At 45.6% G+C, this 20,841-nt stretch overlaps 1 protein-coding gene across 7 annotated transcripts in view; it reads right to left on the reverse strand.

The window, feature by feature from the left end:
* Nucleotides 1–930: 930 nt before the first annotated feature.
* CADM1 (cell adhesion molecule 1) overlaps nt 931–20,841 on the reverse strand; it is a 342,534-nt gene continuing 322,623 nt past the window's right edge. For 6 of the 7 annotated variants that reach the window (XM_040976980.1, XM_040976981.1, XM_040976978.1 and 3 more), the window contains 2 exons: nt 9,994–10,125; nt 7,705–7,998 (listed from right to left, as the gene is read on the reverse strand). In XM_040976980.1, the coding sequence (XP_040832914.1) occupies nt 7,880–7,998; nt 9,994–10,125 (251 nt within the window). In that variant the 3' untranslated portion in view covers nt 7,705–7,879. Of the gene's footprint in view, nt 1,336–7,704; nt 7,999–9,993; nt 10,126–20,841 lie in introns of those variants that run through there. The other variant, XM_040976982.1, reaches the window with a different exon arrangement.

Below are 20,841 nucleotides of genomic sequence, written 5' to 3' on the forward strand. Positions count from 1 at the left end.
ATAAGCTGTGTGCACAGAGGCAGCTGCGTGGGCAAACACATGGTCAGCATTTGCAAGGAGCCAGGCAGGGCAACGAGCTAATACTTCTGCCTTTTGCCTGCCTGGCACAACAAAGGAGAATGATTTTTGCCATCAGCATTCTCCCTATCACGGAATCATTGCACAATTTAGTATGATTAATGGTTTCCATTTAGGAGAAGCTGAGAGTGAAAACAGTGGGGGAGTGGTGGCACTCGGCTGGGGGGCGTTGGCGGCTGCAACTGGAGGAAGAGCGAGAGTTCCAGCCATCCCACCAGCCGTGTCCTCTCCCTTTCCATTCCCTTGTGACCAGCTGGAGTCCCAGTAGGGCAGAAACACAAGAGGTTTTCGACTAGCATTTGCTGAAACTGCATGAAAGCTTTAACTGTGAGGTACACCTGTTTATCGTTTCATTCCTGCAGCCTTCAGAACATTTGTGACCAAGGAGTCACCGCCTCTTGATCTCCCAAAGGCAGGGTCATTGCCAGAGCTTTCCAACTAAGAAAGGGGCTGGGTGGGTCTGAGAAGCAGGGCCTGCTGACAATGCTAGGTAGCTGAAGCTAGTGGAACTAACTCCATCACTTGTTGCGCTGACCCTCTGGGGCTACCACACAGGGAAGAGGGAACCCCACCACCCTCGTGCTGGGATGGTAGTGGTGGCGGCCTGACCAGCCAGCTGTCTCTGGAGCAACCAGGCTGCAGGACCTGGACTCAGCTCTCCTGGCCTGGCTTCCCCGGGAGTTCTTCTCCACTCAGTGGCGTCCTCTTCTTTCCACCTCTGTAGGCACTGCTTCTTTTCAGATCTTAAGGCTGCTGCGGGTGAGTGGTGAGACAAAGGTCGTCATAGCCGGAGACTTGTGGGTGCTGATAGAAACCAACCGGGAAAACACAGAGAATTCGAGAGGGCCTGCATTTTTTTTTTTTTAAGCAATTGCCTTTGTAAATCGAAGCCAGAAAGGAAGTAAACTGGTGATCCTGGCTGGGTCTACGTGACTCAAGGCCCTTTTCAACGCCTTGGTGTCTCTGCAAGGAAATCTATTATTTTTCATAAACTGTCTCTTACGCATCTCCTGGGCTACATCTCTGGCCACGTTAAGAATCAAGCCATCAAGAACAGTTGTGAATGTTAGCCATGTTCAGCAGCGGCAATGGGCTTTGGCAGGGAGGTAGGAGCAAAGACCCAGGGAGGCCATTTCAGGTGACAGTAATGGCATTTTCCCTTCCTTGTCCAAACGGTAAAGGAGTCCTGCTCCTAATTGCAACACTACCGCTGCCCCCATCACTTTATTCTGGGAGAGGAGGTTAGAGAAAACAGGCCTAGAGAGAGGGAGAGAAAGAGAGAGAGAGAGATGGATAGTAATTTCGTCACTAGCTAACGGAGACTGATTAGTGCAGAAGACTCCCTTCCACAGTAATACTTTCTAATCAGGTCTGCTGGGTCTGGGCAAATAGCTTTTGTGGATTAGCTAGACTCGAGCCTGCCAGCATCTGTTGTAAATTTAAACGATGAAACACACAACTACAGAGAAAACAAACCAAAAAGAGTAATAAAGTCACACATTTCAATATTCAGCAGCCATTAAGGGATTTAAATATTTGCTTGCTATTAAAGGCTTGTATTAGGCTCTTCCAACACCAGCTCTGGAAGACTGAAATATCAATTACGGATCAATTTTCCCCCTAAGTAAACACTAATGCGGGATAAACAGTATTAGAAGATGCAATCGTAACATTGCTGACTTCAGGTTGGACTTCCTGCTGGTAACAGCAAGTTTAAGCCTGGTGATTAATTAACCTGGGAAGACAGCACTTCAGGAAGATTTAAGGTGGTCACGTCTGAAATATGACTGAGCCAGGGCACGTTTGGAGGGAAGCTGAAGAAATCCTGATTTACCCCCGCGGTAGGAGTCCCCACTTTCTCCAGCTTAAGGCTTCAAACAATTAGGAAGGAGGAAAAGGGGAGGCGGGCGTGCATCCATGCGCGAGAGGAAAAGCAGCAGACTTGAAGTCAGGTTTCTCCTCGGAATTTTTTCACCTTTAAATGGGTAAGGCTGGAGCTGACACTGACCACTAGGGGCAGTAGACAGTTTAGACCCACTTGAGAATAAGCCATCAAAACAAACACCAACAATTTCTTGGGTACCCAACAGCCTGGATGCTGAGGACTGGAGGACTGTTCAAACAGATTCTTGCTTTCAGATCTTGGTCTGGGGGGTTGTTGAGAGAGTCTCATTATTCATGTATCCAAGGCCCTTTGCCCACCATGAAGGGATATGGGTGTCCCGAATCCTGCAGTTTCAGTGGATCATTTTGACATGCAGAATTGATACTTCATGAAGAATAATTACCAAGGGAGGCTAATGTAGCCCAAGGGACTTGGCTCCTTTCCCTTTAGCACACCGTATTTGCTGAGTAGCTACTCTCTGCCAACCACTGGTTTTCACAATATTGGCCCAGAAGGTCGTGGGCATGACAGCCAAGAGCCTTTTCTTCCTCCCTCAGAGTGGCAGGCCATACCAGCATGGCAGGATGCAAATATTCCCATCCTACATATGTGGCTGTGACTGTACATTCCACTCTGAAGCGGCCTTAGGACCCAGGACTCTTGGCATCTTGGCAATAAAGCACATTAGTCTGAGAAACAGTTTTATAATTAAAAAGAAAATGCCTCCCTGGAAGGCCCGTATTTCCACCTGTGGCACCAAGAGTGTGCCGCTGCTTCCAGGTTCCAGATGGCAGAATCAAAGGAACGTTTCTCTAAGGAGCGACTCTGCAGTGGTACAAGCAGCACACTTCAAGTAGACAGTGCAGTAAAAGATGATGCCAATTAACACCCACATGTCACCTTGGGGGTCCAACTGATGTGTTTGCAGAATCTAACTGACCCCAAACTTTGGTGAAAAGTCTATGGAGGAAATAGGACCACTGCCATTCTGGTACTTAAGGCAGGCTCCTGGGAACTTACCAAGCTATTATCCAGGGGGCTACTTCTGGGGTTTTCTCATTTGCATGTCCTTAGGGGCTCAGATGACCAAGCATGGAAAGCAGCTCCCTCAGGTCTGTCCCAGTTGAGTGGTCTTTATTTTTTGGTGGGGATTGGAAGGGTCTCATTTCTATAACTTTCAGCTGCATTGAGAGCCTCATGCTACAGAGAGGAGAGGAATGGGAACTGCAAACAGGCTGTGAGCCATATGACTTACTGTGGCCATATAATGAAGGGAGAGGAAGGACCACTAAGTATTCGAATGCAGGATTTGTGGGGCCATGCTGTGTCCACAGGCTCAGAAGCCTGAAGAGCCCCCTTCATGCAGTAAGCACGACCTGGTAGCCACGGGCACATGTCTGTTCTCATAAGCATTATTGGCATCTAAGTGGACTATGCCTAACTGGCTTACTTTGCTTACCTGGTCTGGTACTGACTGAGATCTCTCTTGCTTGCCTGGAAGGTTCTGGTGATCACCAATGTACAAACCAGGAGATTGAGGCTGAAGAAGGTGGATTCATTTAAACAGGTAGGGTAGGGATGGAAGCCCAGGAGTCTGGCTCTGCCCTGTGCTCTTAACCTGGAGCCTCTGTGGGTCTTTTAGTGAAGGTCTGAGGAGTCAGTGCACCACTAATACTCCCCAAGCTCTGGCTCAAGTTGGGAGAGGCTCCTGGAATTTCTATGTCTCTGCGCAGACTTTGAGGACAGCCACAAGACTCACCGCACCTTACACACATGACTGCTTTTAATATTCTTCCCCTGCACGTCAGCAGCCTGGCTGGGCTTGTTGCCCTCTATACCCATGACCCACACTACCTTCTCCACTAAAGCACCCATGAAGATCCAGCTGGCAGTCCCAGCTCCTCTGTGACACCGTTTGACTCAGCAGTCTTCACTAACCTAATTCCCACTGTCCTCTCTTTAACGTACCTGTGGCCGAGGCTCATTCTCCGTTCCATGTAGTGGAACTGATGTCCCAGTCAGCCCTCAGATAGCCAGCCATTGGCACTGCTCTGCTACCCTGACAATGCTGGACAGACAGCAGGTGCTCAGGCACCATGTGTCTAATGAGTTGAACTCATCTTTTTGTAGAGAGATAGCCCATGGTAAAAAAGGACAAAATGAAATACATAGCTTTTGATATATTTTTTTTTTTTTGACAGAGCTTACCTTTGTTTTTCTGGCTGAGCATTCCCCATTACCTGACAGAGAGAGGAAGTAGGGTGGGGGACTCAACCACAGCAGGGCAAAGAGTCGGGGAAAGGGTGCTTGGGGGCTGGTTGGACGCTACCCTGGGATCTCTAAGATCCATCACTGTTCAGTGTAGTCATGTCCACTGCAGCCTGCAAGGCAAGGACAGTGACAACAGACCCAGACCTGCTGCCCGCCAGGTCCAGCAGCCTCAGCACCACCTAGGGAACAGGAAGCAAGACCATCGCTCTGCAGGCAGCCAAGCCTGCACTCCATGCTCCCGAAGGAAAAGAGAACTTGGAAGGAAGAAGGGAGAATGAGCCATTAAGACACGAAATCCCAAAGTAAGAGACAGGTGGAGCAGCCAACACAAGGAAGTTGGTGGGTGGTGAGTGAAAAAGGGGGGGTGAGGGCAGGAGACACATCCACAGGAGAGGCCAGTCCTGGTGGCCTGCCACCGCAGCTCACGCACCTGCACAGAGTGGGGAGTCCACGGGAAGGAGCCCTGACTCGGCCAAGGCAACTGGGTCACCTGTCTGCTGAGAAGGGAGAAAAGAACAGGGACAATCAGGGTGAGCAGAGGAAAGAGAACGCAGTGCCCAGACCCCCTGACTGGCAGCACTTCCCAGTTCCCACAGCCAGAGCCCTCCACGGGGTCCTAAGGAGGAAGCCGGGACCATAAGCCCATCTCGTCTCTCACGCCGAGGTATCCATAAGAAGTCCATAAAGAGATAAAGGATCACTTTGTAACATTAATTTTTTTTATTAAGAAGACAGATATTTTATAGTACTTCTTTTTTTTTCTTTTTTTTTTGTAAAAATGGTATACATGAACCAATACAAAATGTGAATGAGAACATATGGATATGGAGTTTCTTACACTGTAACATTGTCCATGTACACCTTAAAAACAGAACTGGCCTAAAGGGAAAAATAAGACGCCGGTGTGACTAAAGAACAAGCTTATTTGGCATCAATTATACATCCTTCATTATTTTATATTCCTTTAAAAAACACACAAAAAAACCAAGTTTGTTCTTTCTTCACTCTAAAAAAAGTGATCAACCTGTACAAAGTAATACTCAACAATACATTTCAAACAGTGCACTGTATACTTAAGAAAAATACATAAGCCAATATACAACTAAAATCCATAATTTCCTGTTTTTGCTTGGTTTTTTTATTTTTTTTTCCAATGTGGGGGGCCTACACTTTGCAATCTACCTGAGACGGAAAACACCAATCAAAACACATGAACCTGAGACATGTCAACATTGTAAGCCATAAAGTTACATCAGGAACACTGCACTACTGTACACTTTTCAAAAACAGAAACTTGGGAGGTCCCAAAAACCAGATGCCAAATTTTGTGAGTAATGGTCTTTGTTGTTGTTTCGCTTTGTTTTTTTTTTCTAAAAAAGAACAGTTAAAAAAATCTTTTTCAACAACATGCTATATGGTTCTCACCCTGTTAAAGGCTTATGTTATGGTCAGGATGGGTGCTAAGGGCTTGGAGTGGAGCTGCACATTAGAAAACCCATTGAAAAAGGGATGCTTGTTGTGGCTTTTTGCTTTTGTCTTAGTTAAATGCCTAGGGATAGGAGAGGGGTAAACAGAATGCTGCTCAAGAAAACGGATTTTTCTTTTACATGCCAGTCCGTTCCCAAAAGGCCCCCGTATTGCAATGGTTCTATCAAAGGTTAAAATAAAGACAAGAAAAATAAACACGCTTTCAAATAACAAAGAGTTGACACTTTTTTCCCCTTAAATAAATCAAAGTTTTCCACATAATGTAACAAGAGTAAAAATGCACCTTGCAAAATCCAAAAATTACTCACTGAAAATGTTATATAATATATATTTATATTTATATATATATAGATCTATCTTTTTTTTTTTGATGCCATCTTTCCATAGGGTCTGTTATCTGGAGTCTGGAGCCTTACCAACACATATGGTAAGAGTTGAGTTTTCGTCCTTCAGAACTACTTCTAGGTTTCCTAGACATTTCAGTGGAAAAAAAAATCCCCACCTCTCTTTAAAAGAAAGAAAGTGGAAGTGGTAACGGGACTGCTCTCCCCTCCCCCAAGACTCCCCACCTAAGACGTGCCCAAGGGAACGTGTTTTAGTAGCTATGCGCTATGGCTGCCATCATGCAAGGATCAGAAATGTTTTGGCAGACGGTTCTTAAGGCTGAGGAAAGAGGCCAAGGCTAGTGTATGAAAGGTAAAAAGATAAAAACACTCACATTTGAGTTTTGATTAAGTAACTGAAAAAAATCCCTCCGTGCTGTTTCTCCACCTCTGCTCTGACCTTTCTAGAACTGAGATCCCTGGCAGGCCAGCATGAGAACAATAGCGGCCCTTCTTATGTACCTCCCGCGCCTTTGTCAAGCCAAATCGGAAGCAATGAAAGTTTCACACAGTTTCAAGTTGGAAATCCCAGCATGACAAATATCTGTAATATACAGTACATGCAGGCCACATCCTACTGCCTCCCTAACTAAGCACAAAGGAAAAAATAAAATAAAATAAAAAATAAACCACCCCAGTCCCATTCAGTCATTCGCACGACACACTGACTTGCTTTTTCCTACAAATTAGTGAGAAGTAAGGCCGATTGGGAAAGGTGGATGGGATCATTTGGAACAGAAATAACCAGAGCAGAACTATCTTTGCCCCCCTCACTACTTCCCCTCCTGTGGCAACTCAAATTTGTCCACTTAGATACTTTTATATAAAGGAACAGGCCTCACCTGTCAGGTCTGTTTAGGGCATTGAAAACGAAGGAGTCTTTCTGCCCTAAATCTTTCTGGACAGCGTGGGGTTTCTAGGCTGAGCCGTCTACAGACACAGAATTAAAGACAGATTCGATCTCATTGTGACACACCTCACTTACAGATAACCCTGTACAGTAATGTAGTTCCATGGCAAACAGAACATTTTCTGAATCACAGTCTAATTTTCTAGTCTTCACTGCTCTACGTATTTGCAACATGGGCAGCAGCAAAGAGTTTTCATTGTTTGTTCACCCAAATCTTTACGACAACAGAGAAGAATGCATTATGGATACACTAAATTCTCAACTATGAAATCTAAACTGTGCTGGTTCTCCTTTTAGGAAACTGAATTGTTGAACGGAAAGCAGTTACTGCAGAAAATAAACAAAATGAAGTCAAAACAATAATAATCATTTAAAAAATAGGGGAGAAAAAAGATCCTAAGGAATCCCAGCAGGTAAATTCCAAAATGGGAGATTTTGAAAAAAAAAAAAAAAAGCAAGAAAAAGAAACACAACCATTCCAGAAATATTTTTGGAAAAATAAATGCACACAAAGGGCAAATATAAGGAACACAAACAACAAACAAAAAACAAGGCACAGAATTTTCTGGCATCTACTGAAACTAAGCCCAAGGAGCCAAGTTTGACTTGGTAGGAAGAAATAAAATTTTACAAAAAGCTAAAAAAAAAAAAACTAAAAAAAACCAAAAAAGAGGTGTCAAACAGCAGAGTGTACTTTTCAAAGAACATATTGTTTATACACAGCAAATCCCAAGCCTTCCCAGTCTCACACCTTTCCACCCATTCATAAAAAAACACACAAATTTCTCGCAAGTTCCAATATCACTGTCTCTTTATCATCTAAATAGGGCCAGTTGGACACCTCATGGAAACAAAAAGGCTGCTCTAGATGAAGTACTCTTTCTTTTCTTCGGAGTTGTTCTGTCCTCCTTCTGCATTGATTATAGCTGTGTCTGCGTCTGCTGCGTCATCGGCTCCCTTGGCTTCATGAGTGAAGTATGTACCTGAAAGATGAAGGGGTAAAGCACCGTGACTGTCTGATGGCCGCTGTGTACAGCGGCACAGAGATGGCAACTTGCTTTATGGCCATCATCAGCCGAAGTGGTGTGCAGGCAGCAGAGGGGAAAAAAACAATTGGAAGAAGAGAGCGAGGTGGGTGAGACAAATGGGCATCCAGGGGTTCCAAAGGCACCACTCCAACTGAACCGCTGCGATATAATTCAGCAAATGAGACATTAGAGCAGTGATTATGAGCAGAGAGTGTCAGCAGAAGAAGACGTGAGTAGGAGCTAAAAAATGCAGAAAGCTGGAGAGCTGCTGACTAACGTGTAAACAGGAAACACCAAAGACCAATGATGAGGTATGTGCATGGAACATGGTTAGAGACCAAAGCAAGGAAGGGCAATTAGCCAATGAATGAATTAGGGCCCTGTTGGCGGCTGCTGCTGCCTTTGTCATCTCAAGTCATTTATTTGAACCATAGTCTCCTGGCTTCATGAATCATTACTGTCTTGCCGTGGGAGAGAATGAACTTGAACTTGCAAAGGTATGTTTGATATTTTTTTTTCCCTCTACGCCTTCCATTGCACAATGGTTTCCAGATAGAAAAAATATAATAACTTCATGCACAAACAGCCGAAAGTGGGGCCTGGGATCCGTCTTAATGAACAAGTGATTCTCTCTCATCAGGTAACTCTAGCCTGGACCCAGATTCATGGATTTGCTAATTGGCACAGCCACTTTATAATGACAGTAGACAGAACGTTACAAAGTTGAAGACACTCTCACCCCCCAACCTCAACAGTATACAGACAGTACCCACAGAGAAAGACAAAGATTGTCTCCCGGTATGGTATACAGGTAGAATTGAAAGTATCTGTCATGTTCCAATAGCCCTCCTCCCACTACATCCTGTATTCCTCAAGATTTTTATATAAAAAAATGGATTACACTTGTTGTATTTTCAGGTTTTCTGGGTGACAAAGCTGAGAAAACAGGTGGCCAGGTACTTTCTCTTCTGGAAAATGGAGCACGGGCCCCCTGGCCCAAGTCTGCCTGCTGTGCTCTCTGGCTTCCCCACCTTCCGGGCTCCAACAGACGACCAGAGAGAGGCAGTGCCCCCTCAGCCAGGTGACCGACCCTGAGCCTGGGCAGAGGACAACGAGCTCTGACACCAAGATGAACACTCTGTATCCCAAAGGTGTCACCCAGAACCTTGAACCTCCACTGCTGTGCTCAAGGGACCATCCCCCAACTTGTTACAATCAAGCCGAATGCAAGCTCCTACAAAAGCCCCCAGCTCTTTGCACAGTGCTTGAGAAAAATAACGGAGAGAGACAAGGGCCGACAAAGAGAAGGAAGAATAAATTACCAAGAGGGGAGAAGAGGCTCAGAGCAGCATGGGGCAGAGGGGGAGCCCTGGAAGAGATGATTGCCCATCCAAACTGCACAGCTGATAAGTGTGATGATTAGTGGCAATTTAAATCAATTGCACTGATAATTTTTTAAAAATACATATTTATGTGGCTTGTAAGGCAAAGGCTTTCTTTAACCTGGGCACATCCCACCAAAGCTGTTGTATGTGACCGGTTTACCCACTGTGTGGGTTCAGGGAACAGGCCTGGTCCACCTGCCTCCCAGAAAACAGCAGGTGTGGGGATGCTGTTGCCGGGTCTCTCATTCTGGGGTTCATCTTGACACTTTGCATACCAGCCCTTACTTGCATCAGGTCTACTCTCTCTCGTTGTTATGAAGTAGAGAATCACAACTCTATAAAGCTTTTATTTTGAAAGAGAATCCAAATCAAGGAGTGCCACTCAACCACTCCCAGCGGCCTAATCAGCATCTGTTAAGATTTCTGCTCCCCTCTCTTAGGGACCAAGCCATGTGGACACACCAGCCAAAACTGCCTAGTGAGGACCACCTCGGAAAGTCCCCGGACACAGGGGCAGGGGGCTGTGCAGACACGGTGCTTCTGCCTGCCAAAGCACCTTGCTTACCTTTATGTCTGGCAAAATAGCGCCCAAGAATGATGAGCAAGCACAGCATGGCGAACACCACCACGGCCACGACGCCACCAATCACCGCATGGTCCACCGCCCTTATCGAGCCTTCTTCACCTGCTCGAGAATCTGTTGAAATCACAAGAGGAATAGGGATGTAGAGCTTATTACAAGACACCAGAAGCCCTGGCAGCCACTGCCTCTGGGGTCACAAGGTCACCTTTGTTCAATGGAGGAGTCCGAGAGCAGGATTGAGATGGATCCAGTGGGGTGGAAGGAACAGATCACTCCCGTCCAGTGCTTGGATGGATCTGTTCTCTCCACGAGGTGACTGCATCCTAAGCAGCACAGGATGCGCGTGGAACAGCTTAGGGGGCAGGCAGGAAGGAAGGAACGTAGACCCGGTCCTGAGCTAGCCTTGGCATTCACCCTCTCGAGGAAGGAGGCTGACCTCACTTCTGAGGGGTCCTGGGAATAGTGCCTTTAGGCAGACACGGGGACTCTCTCTCAAGGGGAGGGTGGAACACTTCCCTAGGAATGCCCAGGGATTTCTTCCCTGACAAGGACACGCAGGAGGAAGAGCAAAGGAGCCCAACTGCCTCGAGATGGCTAAAGACAAGTGACGTGCTGGCTACATTTAGGATGTATGAGGGAGTCAACCTCGATTTAAAACCTAAAAACCTATTTCAAAACAGACAGCAAGGAATGATTGTCCATTGCCACAGATGGCTTTTATTTTATTTATTTAACACCTTGTGGGGCAATTAATTTCCCCCTTATAAGCATCGCTCCCTCAGGATGTCTTCTTCGGCTGAGGAGCGACATATTTGGCTGGGGGAACCACTCCAGAATGAACCCAGGATGAGCTATGGTGATGTAGAATGAATGTATGGCAGTGTAAACAATTTTAATTTAGGAACGTGGCTACATCACCCCTTGCTGAAATCCTAATGGCACCTGAGATTTATAATGTAGTAAAAAACAATTATTCTCCCGTTGATTAATACATTAACATTTTGGAGTGGAAGCTAAACCATTGTCTTTTTTTTTTTTTATTGAGTCAAGTACGACACCTCCATTAAAATGATTTACTAGCTGTACCTTACAATTTAAGCACAGCAGCAACAGAAACGGTAAAAATCTTTTAACTTTACATGATTTGTGAAGTCATATGTGAAGGATTTACCATTTAAATCTTTCAGTACAAGAAGCACATGGCCTATAAATCTGTCCCCCTTGCAGTTGCTGGACGCCTAAGAGAAATGCATTTCACCAGGAAGACTGAGAGTGCAAATTCAAGTCAATTTTTAAGAAAGATTTATCTCTGTCTCTCTCCAAAGAACAGAGCAAATCTCTGAAGCCTCCACCTCTAATAATATTTGAAGTTTATCGATCAAGTGTACAGATCCGTGACAGCTAAAGGTAATGGTGCTCTTTTGAGCCGAAACCTGATACAACGCTTTCAGCAGGAGGGCATGATTTTACACTTTCTATCGATATTTCCAATTCTGCTCGGAGATTAAGGACTGAAGGATGTGGGGAAATAACTCGTGACTGAGGCTTCCATGAAAAGTGTTTTAATTAAAAGAGTTCAGATAGAAAATAGTGTATTTAAAAGTGTTTCATTAAAGTTACCTTTGAAAGGACTACAGAAAAAAAAAAATAAACAACCCAAACCCACACCAAAAACAGAAACGCCAAACCCAAGGCAGCAGCAGGTCGCCAGGACACCAGGATGATGGGAGTTTAATTGGAGAATGGAGATGGGTTGGAGGCAGAGTGCACTTCAGCCAATTAGCCCGCTCCGTGATGTGCAAGCCCCTTCAGCAACACGTCTAATAAGCTCGACTTGAAACGCGCTGGAGAGGGATCTCCCTCCTCAGCCCAAGGAGTTGCCGAGACTGCAGATGCTGCAGCCTCCCACGTCTTCAAAGGCAACGCAACAAGGCGGAACCTGGCCCTGGGAGGCAGCGCAGCTGGTTGAAGAGGAACATGCCGGGGTGCTGCTGGACATGGGGTGTCCTTGGGAGGAGAGGCCATCTCACACACTGGAAGCTGTCCCTGCCAGCCACGCCAATGCAGAGCTGCTCACAGCGGGGAGATCAAAATAACAGCCAAGTCAGTCAATTGTGTTTTCCTCAGGGAGCTGTCAAAATAGGGGATCTTGTGGGAATGAGAATTAATCTCCAATTGCCACGAGCTTTAGACCCATTGAGATTTATGTGTCTTTCAACGAGCTCCTTATGTCTTGGAAGTGGGAGAGGGAAAACAGGGAGAGATTGGGAAGAGGAGGAGAGTTAGGTGCAAGAGGCCAGAGCTGGGGACAGACCCCACCCTGAGAAAACAGACAGAAGCTCAGGGAGGCCAGCTCTTATCTGCCTCGGGGAAGGCAGTCTCCTGTCCACTGCTTAAAGACTGCTTCTTCCGTATCTAGACGCAGGAACATTCTAGAAGCCTAAGGGGGGGTGGTGCAGAGGGAGAGACAAGAAGAGGGGAAGGAAAAAGATACAGAGAGCAAGAGAAACATTCGATGACAAAGAAAAAACCTCCCTGAGGCCAAAATAAGTAAGTGAATAATCTCAAGGGGGTGCATCTATGGGGTAGGTTCCTTGAGCCCAAGGGATTCATTTGATCTTTACTCCAGGACTTCCCAGCAAAATATACTCTGTGCTGCTTGTCCCTTTCTGTGCTCAGCCCAACCAAATGAAACACCTCCATTCTAGGTACCCTGCCCACCCTCAAGGACGCACACAGCTTACAGGTGCTTATTTATAAAGGTAATCTCTCCAGCTACCTCTGGATACTCACTCTGATCAGAAAGTTTACTACCACCACTTAATCACCCAGACATTTTTCCTGCCTTCAATTACCGCAGACGGCCACGGAAAGTAACTGATGTTTAATTTACAGGGAACACTGCTGCGTTATGAGTGCCTCCTCACCCCACTCCCACCTCCTGGGATTACTGTGGGAAGTGGCCATGGGGCTCCACACTGCCTCTGCCCTGGCTGGGCCCACCCTTAAAAGGAGTGCGGCAGGCTCCAGACACCCCGTGTTCCTTTCCTTTACCTTCTCCACTGGCACAGGGGTCTCTGAGGTGCTAGTGTTGGGCTTATGGCGATCAGGGGTTATCGGGCTGTAGGCCGGAGTCTTGCTCCTGACAGGAAGCAGTAGCACACTCAGCAACACTGGGCTAAGACAGCAAGGCCTACTGTGGAGGAGTCATTAACCACCAGAGGCAGCATGCCTCCAACAAAGCTGTGAGGCCCTTGACCTCTCCTGTTGCATGCACAAGGCCAAAACTCTGCCAAGTTCCTTGAGAAATGACTTCCAAGTGGAAAGGTCGTGGCTTGTACCATCAACCAAAGGTCTTGCTCCTCTCAGGACAGACCTTTTCAACAGGGCCCAGGAAGCACTGGCTTTGCCTGGGGACAGTGTCTCCACATTTCCAGCTCCCTTCCTGAGTCAGACAGACTGAGGCAGGTGCTACAGCTACTCCCAGCTTCTCAACTGAAAAATACAAGTGGGACTACCTGGACCTTGGGCAAACGAACATTTCGTTGGTTTGGAAACTCACACTTTGGAAAGTTCCCTGAGAGGCCATAGACATTCCTCTCCCTGGGTAACTAACAGGCATGAGTTTGTGTTCTGGGACACAGCTCCAGCCCTGTCATGCTGGGAAGCCAAGCCCCTATTCCCGTATGGTTCACGCCCTTACCACAATGGCTGTTGCAGCCTGGAAGAATCCAACATGCTGGGCCCTATGTTTGGATGTGCTGTTGGAAACCCAGGGGCTCATGTGTCTGTGGACTTGGCCTCATAGTGGCAATGTTGAGGCGGTGGGGCCTTTAAGTCCTAGGGCCTCAGAAGAGGGCTTTAGACATGGGGCTGGGGACATATGAGTCCTGGGAAGGGATTAGCAGGGTCCCCCGAGTCTTTCTGAGGGGGCTGTTGTTAAACAACAAGGTTGATCACTCTGTAGACTTTCTGGTTTCCTGTCCAGCCACTGGATCGTTTGCTCTTGGCACTGAGGTGGCATCTGACCTGAAACCCTCATTAGAGCTAAGCTGAAGCTGGCACCATGCCTTTGGGCCTCCAGAGCTGTGAGCTAAATAGAAAATCTCTTCTTTACAAGATCCCCGGACTCAGGTATCAGGTTACAGTAACAAAAAACTGATGAATATATTTGGGCAATACAGTCTCTACTGGAGTGAAGACTCAATCAAATCCTATCACATGTGACCTCAAATGAATTAGGACTAGCCTTTCAGTGATTCTGACTGGTAGACATGCCGTGAAAGCTGGGAGGAGCTCTTGGCAGCTCTCAGTTGTGGGGCAACCCTGTGTGCCCATCTGGTAGCCACTTTTCTGGCTCTAAATGTAACAACAACAACAACAACAACAAATCATGGATGTTTTAGTATCTGTGAGTGAGCTTTGGTGTTTTCATTGCTGTTGTTAGTGCAAAGTTAAAACAACTTGGCTCCAGGGGGAGCATACGGCTGCTTGCAGAATGTTAAGTCAGCTACCACGGCTTAGGTCACCACTTCAGCTACTCTGGGCTCATTTAAGCATCTTAGAAACTACAGGGAAAAATATCTTAAGGAAACTCTCAGGAGTAATGTCCTAAATGGCCAGCTGACCTGCCCTGATCCACACCCTCATGGAAGTAAGAAAAGGAAATTTTAAAGGCACTAGATCTTGGAGGATCTGCAGAGTGAGGTGACTGTTTTTTTCAGGGAATTCCTCTTCCTCTCCTAGCTCTCCCACCTCAGACTGCTTGCTAGAGTCATCTTCACCTTGGCAGCCAGGATGCCTGGGTTAAACATCCTGGTTTCCATGGCGACTCTACCAGCTGGCATGGGATGCCTAACAGAAACTGCCATGTGAACACCACAATCGTGGTTCCGTGATAAGCTTGGAAGGTTCTGCTGCCAAAGCAGGGATCCACCAATAATCAGGTAGTGGCCAGTGTATTCTAGGCAAGCGTTTGGCAGGGTTACTTGCTGAGCAGCGCCTTCTCAACCACGCTGCTGCCCAACCTGAAGCTGAGGGCTGCAGAGTTCCACTCCGATATCAGCCTTCTTGGCAAAAGGATGCCAGAAGCGTCCTACACTGGCCCCCCAAACCCCCAGTATGATGTGAAGTGCGCTATCAGGAGCACACAGTCACATTTTATTGCTTACCCTCCTGATTTAGATGCCCTGGTCCAGGCTCTAAGGCATATTTAACACACTTGGAGGAAGTCAGACACTCCCCTTAATGAAGGCGCATATTTACTTTTTCATACATTTAACCACCTTAGGTTTCACTTACAACTTAATATTTAACTCACAGGAATATTATGAAGGTATCAATCCTATTTGCACCTCGCTGGACATTGTTTAACCCCATCCATGAAAGACTGTCACTTGGATCAGTTTTGGTCTCTGTCCAGGACTGAGGTCTTGCTGGACATGTCAGTTTTAGTTAAAAATTTGCAGGGGCAGAAGGAATTAGTCTACCTCAGGGGATGCTTAAGGACTGTGATGTCATTTGCTACATCTTGCTAGATGGAAAGAAAAAAAATTGGCAGTGTGTTATCTGAATTTGAAGCAAAAATAAAATCTGACCTCAAAAACAGCAACCAAACAAATCCAAACCAAAACACACAGGCAAGAAAATACAGCAACATCTGGAAAATGTAGCTACTCATTCTCATCACCTCTTGTAGCTCACATCTCTGGCAACCACAATAAGTGTGCATTTTAAAAAAGCATAACTTTATTACTGAAGGGGAACAAACTGAATGGCATGCGCTGACAAAATGCCATATTATTTGCTAATCCTAATATGTTATTCTTCTTTAAGATTTGCTTTTCTCAGCACCAATTCAATTATAGATGCTACAAATCCTTCTGACATTTAATTCCCTCTTGTCAGAGAGTAGTAAATGTATACAGTGCATGCACAGCTTTCCCATTAAGATGTTAATATATATTGCAGCACACTAGCCTTTATGCAGCATAACCTTTCTTTTCTCTCTCTTTAGAAAGTGGAAGGGAAGGAATAATTGTGAAGCAAGAAAATCATGAAGATTCCCATATAGCATAGCAGGCATCTTGTACAGTCGTCAGCTGCATTCAATTCTAGCAACGTAAGGGCAACTATACAAGATTTCAAAGGAACTATGTTAAGCTACTTAAAAGGAGAACTGCAGTGATCATCCTCATGTTGCCACCCAGAGCATCCAAGCCCTGCACATGGCCCTGTCCTGGGTTCGAGACTCAGGTCTCTGTGCTCTTGTCCAGAATCGGGCTGACGGACTTAAGGTGGTGGAGACAGGAGCACGTCTCCTGCCTGGTCCTCTGGGATGTGTATAGGACTTGACACAGGTCTGGGGTATAAGCTGAGATTTGTTGCTTTAAACAATTTTTGTTTTTCCTGTGACTTTGGGCAGGTCACTTAAGCACTCTGAGCCACCAAGCACAATGATATACTTTACAGGGTCACTTTGAGAGGACAACGCGTTGCTCAATCTGAGTGCTTATTTGGCCCCAGGCTTGGCATATTGCAGGGACTCTGTGTTTGCCAAATTTTAAATCTGCTGTATTAAAGCCTACAGAGTGTTTTTCCAGTTCTCATCCCTGACCCAAAGCAGATAACTATCAGCTTTTTAGTGGCAAGAGTTGTCATATTACACACTTAGTGTTGCCTACACCTGGTAAGATGCCTGATAAAGACTGAACTAAAATTACCATCGTCTTTTTGTAACTGCACAGAACATACCGTGCAACTAATAGCCTAGCTGTCCTCTTTGGTGGTCAAGGCCTGGCAGCCAAAGGCCATCAAGTTCAAGTTATGATTCAGGTCTACTATTTGAGTATCAAGACATTAAATACTTGTTATCAGCTATGTATGAGAACAAGTATATGGTGCTTTAAAAAAAATCCTGATCTTTCTCCCTTCTCAAATTCCTTCATTGAGTCAATTTAACCAATGCTAAATTGGTTAAAGCAGAAATGACTTGATGCAACAGGATGGAATTTCTCCCTAGGCGTTTAGCATCAGTACGGAGACCAAGAGGTACCCCGTGAGTCTGCTCTACTGGTCTCCTCATAATTGGGACTTACAAGTGTGACTGTCTTTTCCATTTTAAGCTACAGTGAGGCACTGAGGATGACACCAGAGTTTTCCTTAAAGGAACAGACACCTGAGAAGGAGGACAAAGTTGTGTAGTATTTCCAAACACACATTTCCCATTAGAATCTCTCTCTCTGAAGACAAATGCTTCTGTGGACCTCAGGCATTTGGGGGTGTGAGGAAGATGGATTAATGAATATGGTGAAGTCACCCCAAAGCAGTGTCCAACCTGTAGAACTGGAACTCACATTTGGTGCTGTGGCCTGACCACTTTTGGAGGAAATATTCTCGTTTGGTGGTCTCCTTTCTCCCCACGGTGGAAACAGTAGCATGTTGGATTATGGGAAAGATCAGCAATATGCTGAAGTTCAAACTCACCCGGTGGGAAAGCCAAGGACAAGCTGGCATGGACCCAATATGTGTATTTCACCAACCCCCCAGTGTCTTGAAAAAGAACCTGTCACTTTCTTACGGTATTTAGAAACATCTCAAGTACAAACTAATACCATAAGTTAATAGACAAGACCAAAAATATCAGAGCAGAATTTAGGCTTTTTTTGGAGGAGGTGGTGGTGGGGGGAAGCAGCTTGATTCAGTGTTGGAAAAAAAAAAAAAAAACCACCACCACCACCAACAAAGTCTGGAAAGTCTACCCAGTACAGCACTACACACCTGAGAGCCTGCCCTGCCTCTCCTTGCCTCTGCATGCATATGCTGACCTGGAAGGGCTCAGAGGGAAAGGATTCCCAAAGACTGCAGAGCAGGCCAAGCTGCTGGTTTCACAGAGAAGGGAGGCTTGACCAGAGCTGGTGTTGTGGTGTAGTGAGTAAAGCTCTTGCCTACTTTGCCCTACATTCCATATGGAGGTGAGTTTGAGTCCCAGCACATCTAGCCTCCTACTGATGCACCTGGGAAAGCAGTGGAAGAAAGCCCAAGTGCTTGGGTCCCTGGACCACCTAGAAGCTTTGGCTTCTGGCTTCTACCTGGCCCAGTCCTGACCACTGCATCCATTTGGAAAGTGAGCCACTGGATGGAAGAGTTCTTTCTCTTTCTGTAACTCTACCTTCCAAATAAATGAAATAAAATATTTTTTAAAGGAGGCTCACTCTAAACCAAGACAGGTTCTAACTATCTCTTAAGCAAATCCTCTCCATCTCATGGGTCCAGTTTCCTCACTTATACACTAACACCCCGTCCTTAATAATCTCACATGAAAATTGTCCATAGCTGGCTCTTTCTCACCTATTAGGCCTCCCTGTCCCAGCTGTCTTCCCAAATGAGCTTTTTCTAAACTGTCCTCTGGTTCTTCCCAGGCTCAGTCTGTACTTTTAGAACTTCAGCAGGTTTTAATTTTTCTTGTTGTGTTTCTCATGGAAATCCACTTGTGCTTCACATCTGTCTCCTCCCACTACGATGTCACTGTATGAGAGCAGGACCTGGCACCTGAAACCCACCACAGCTCCTGTTCCCATTCAGTCTTGTTCACTGCTGCATTCCTGATGTCCAGGCCAATTGCCCAGCATGAGGAGCTCAAATGATTTCTTGAATGAACAAAGATCAAAAGAGAAAATATGGGTAAGAGTTCTTTAAGCTGTCAGGGGAAGACAAAGACACAAACCAAAGCATACCACATTTTTAGATTCCTTGAATCTGTTTATATGGTGCATCTCTCTTTTGGGGGGCATTTTCTTTACTGTCATTATAGTTATTATTTAAGTATTAGTTTACCTAAGAAATAAAATAGCCTACTTGCCAAATCTTGGGTCAGTAAGGAAGATGTTCCTCCCTGCTAAATAATGTGTGTATGACAGTTTCTCACATTTTAAGCTGGCTTAGCCAAGACTGGTAGGACGCTCCTGGTCACCAGATGGCCACTATCCTTCCTGATATTGACAACTAGATCTGCCTTCAAGGACTTCTGGGATCTAAATTTGGATATGTGGGGCCCAGGAATCCTTTATAGATCCAGCAGGGAGCTCTTAGCTGGTCTACTGAGCTGCCCCCTTCACATCAGGGAAGGGTTATCACAGCCATTCAGAATTTGACCTTGATTCAAACTTGTGGTGGCCTGTAAGGGAGATGCCGTAGAGTTTTGCCAGGTCAATCACTCGTTTGTAGGGCAAGAGCTGAAAACGTGTTTTGGAGAAAACGGGACAGCCTTGGAACCTCCTGTCAGTATCGCTGCTTTTAAAGCAGAAGACGGATGGGCTGCTTGGATTGCGCTGAGGGCCATTTTCTGGCACACTATTTACCATCTCATGCCACCAAATTGTTCCCTGAGCTCCCTGCACTGCTCAGGGGAGGGAGACAAGGGAAGCCATTTTTTAAAAAGTTTTTAAAATAAAATAGAAGGATAAATATGCTTAAAGCTATTCTATTCCACATGGGTGGCAATAACCACCAGCTGTCACCAAAAAACAGCAGATGTAATTGATAAAACAATTCAAACTCTGGTGGCTCCACCATCAATAAAGTTAACACCCAAAAAAAGTAAATGAAAGGGTTCAAAGTAGAATTGGATAAGCTCCCCACGTCTGCCAATAATTAAATCACTCAGCTACACACAAGCATAATTTTTTTATGCAGATTAAAGAGGAGGATCAGCTGGGCTACTGACTTTGCAGGGTGAGTGTGGAGCACCATATGTTGCTTATGAAACTGTCATTAACTGAAGTAGCAGTGGTGAATGGAGGCGGATGGGGAACAGGGGCAAGGAGAAGAGAGATCATCATGATTTAGAAGGAATCTCAGTGTGTGACATGCACCCATGATTTGGACAGGATGAAATTTCTAGCCTGATGCAGCAGGGAATGGATGATAATATTATTCATTACCACAGTTTAGCATTAAGTGTGCAACACCTACTCTAATTTATTGATGGACTGTTTAAGACGGGTGTTAACCTGTTTGTCTTGTATTATAATTGAATTCAGTCTCCAGGCTACAGAAATTTGAGAAGTTCATCCTTTCTCAATCAATATGCTCCCCTTCAGTGACCCATTTCAAGACAGCTTCATAAAAAATAATGTATTTTGTTTTAATAAATTTAAACACTATGACAGCTGCTCAATTTTTATTGGTTGTTTTTTCCCCCTCTCAGATGTCTCTTTGCTGCTGAGTGAAGCCAAGCTCAGAATCAATAGTAATTGATTAATCAGCATCCCCTTTGAACAAAGGTGCTAATCAGTTTTTGATTAGTTCATCAAACCAGATGCAAAGGGAGCCCAGCCCCAGCCTGATAGTTCATCAGTGCTGTACATGACTTACGGCTGCTGAGCGATGTGACTGCAGTGTTCCTGGTGGGGGCGGGGAGGGGGAGAGCAGGATTATTAACTTAACCACATTATTATGAACACAAACAGTTGTTGGTTTATTGCTCCTGACTTGGGTGATTGATAGAACTGCAGCAGGGACCCATCTGACATGGTGCAGTGCTGAGACCTGGAGTATTCCTAATTGATGGTGCTGGTAAAAGGCCTAGATGGCTGATTTAGTCACGTTTTCCTAAAGAGGAGAAAAATGACTTTTGCATTTCAGAGTGGTCTTTGGCTATTCTGCCAAGAGGGATCAGGGCCAACCCCCGAGAACACCTTTCTTAGGATCCTTAAGAAGATCCAATTTGCCAGAGCCATCTTGTTAGAGCTGTTTTATTTAGGAGTCAGTATCAGAATCGACATCATCCTCAGCCAGGAATGCAGGCTCAAACTGCTTACTTTTAACTTC

Source organism: Ochotona curzoniae, unplaced genomic scaffold (assembly GCF_017591425.1).
Source record: "Ochotona curzoniae isolate NIBS_2020 unplaced genomic scaffold, NIBS_Ocur_1.0 contig_2723, whole genome shotgun sequence".
NCBI classification, from domain to species: Eukaryota; Metazoa; Chordata; class Mammalia; order Lagomorpha; family Ochotonidae; genus Ochotona; species Ochotona curzoniae.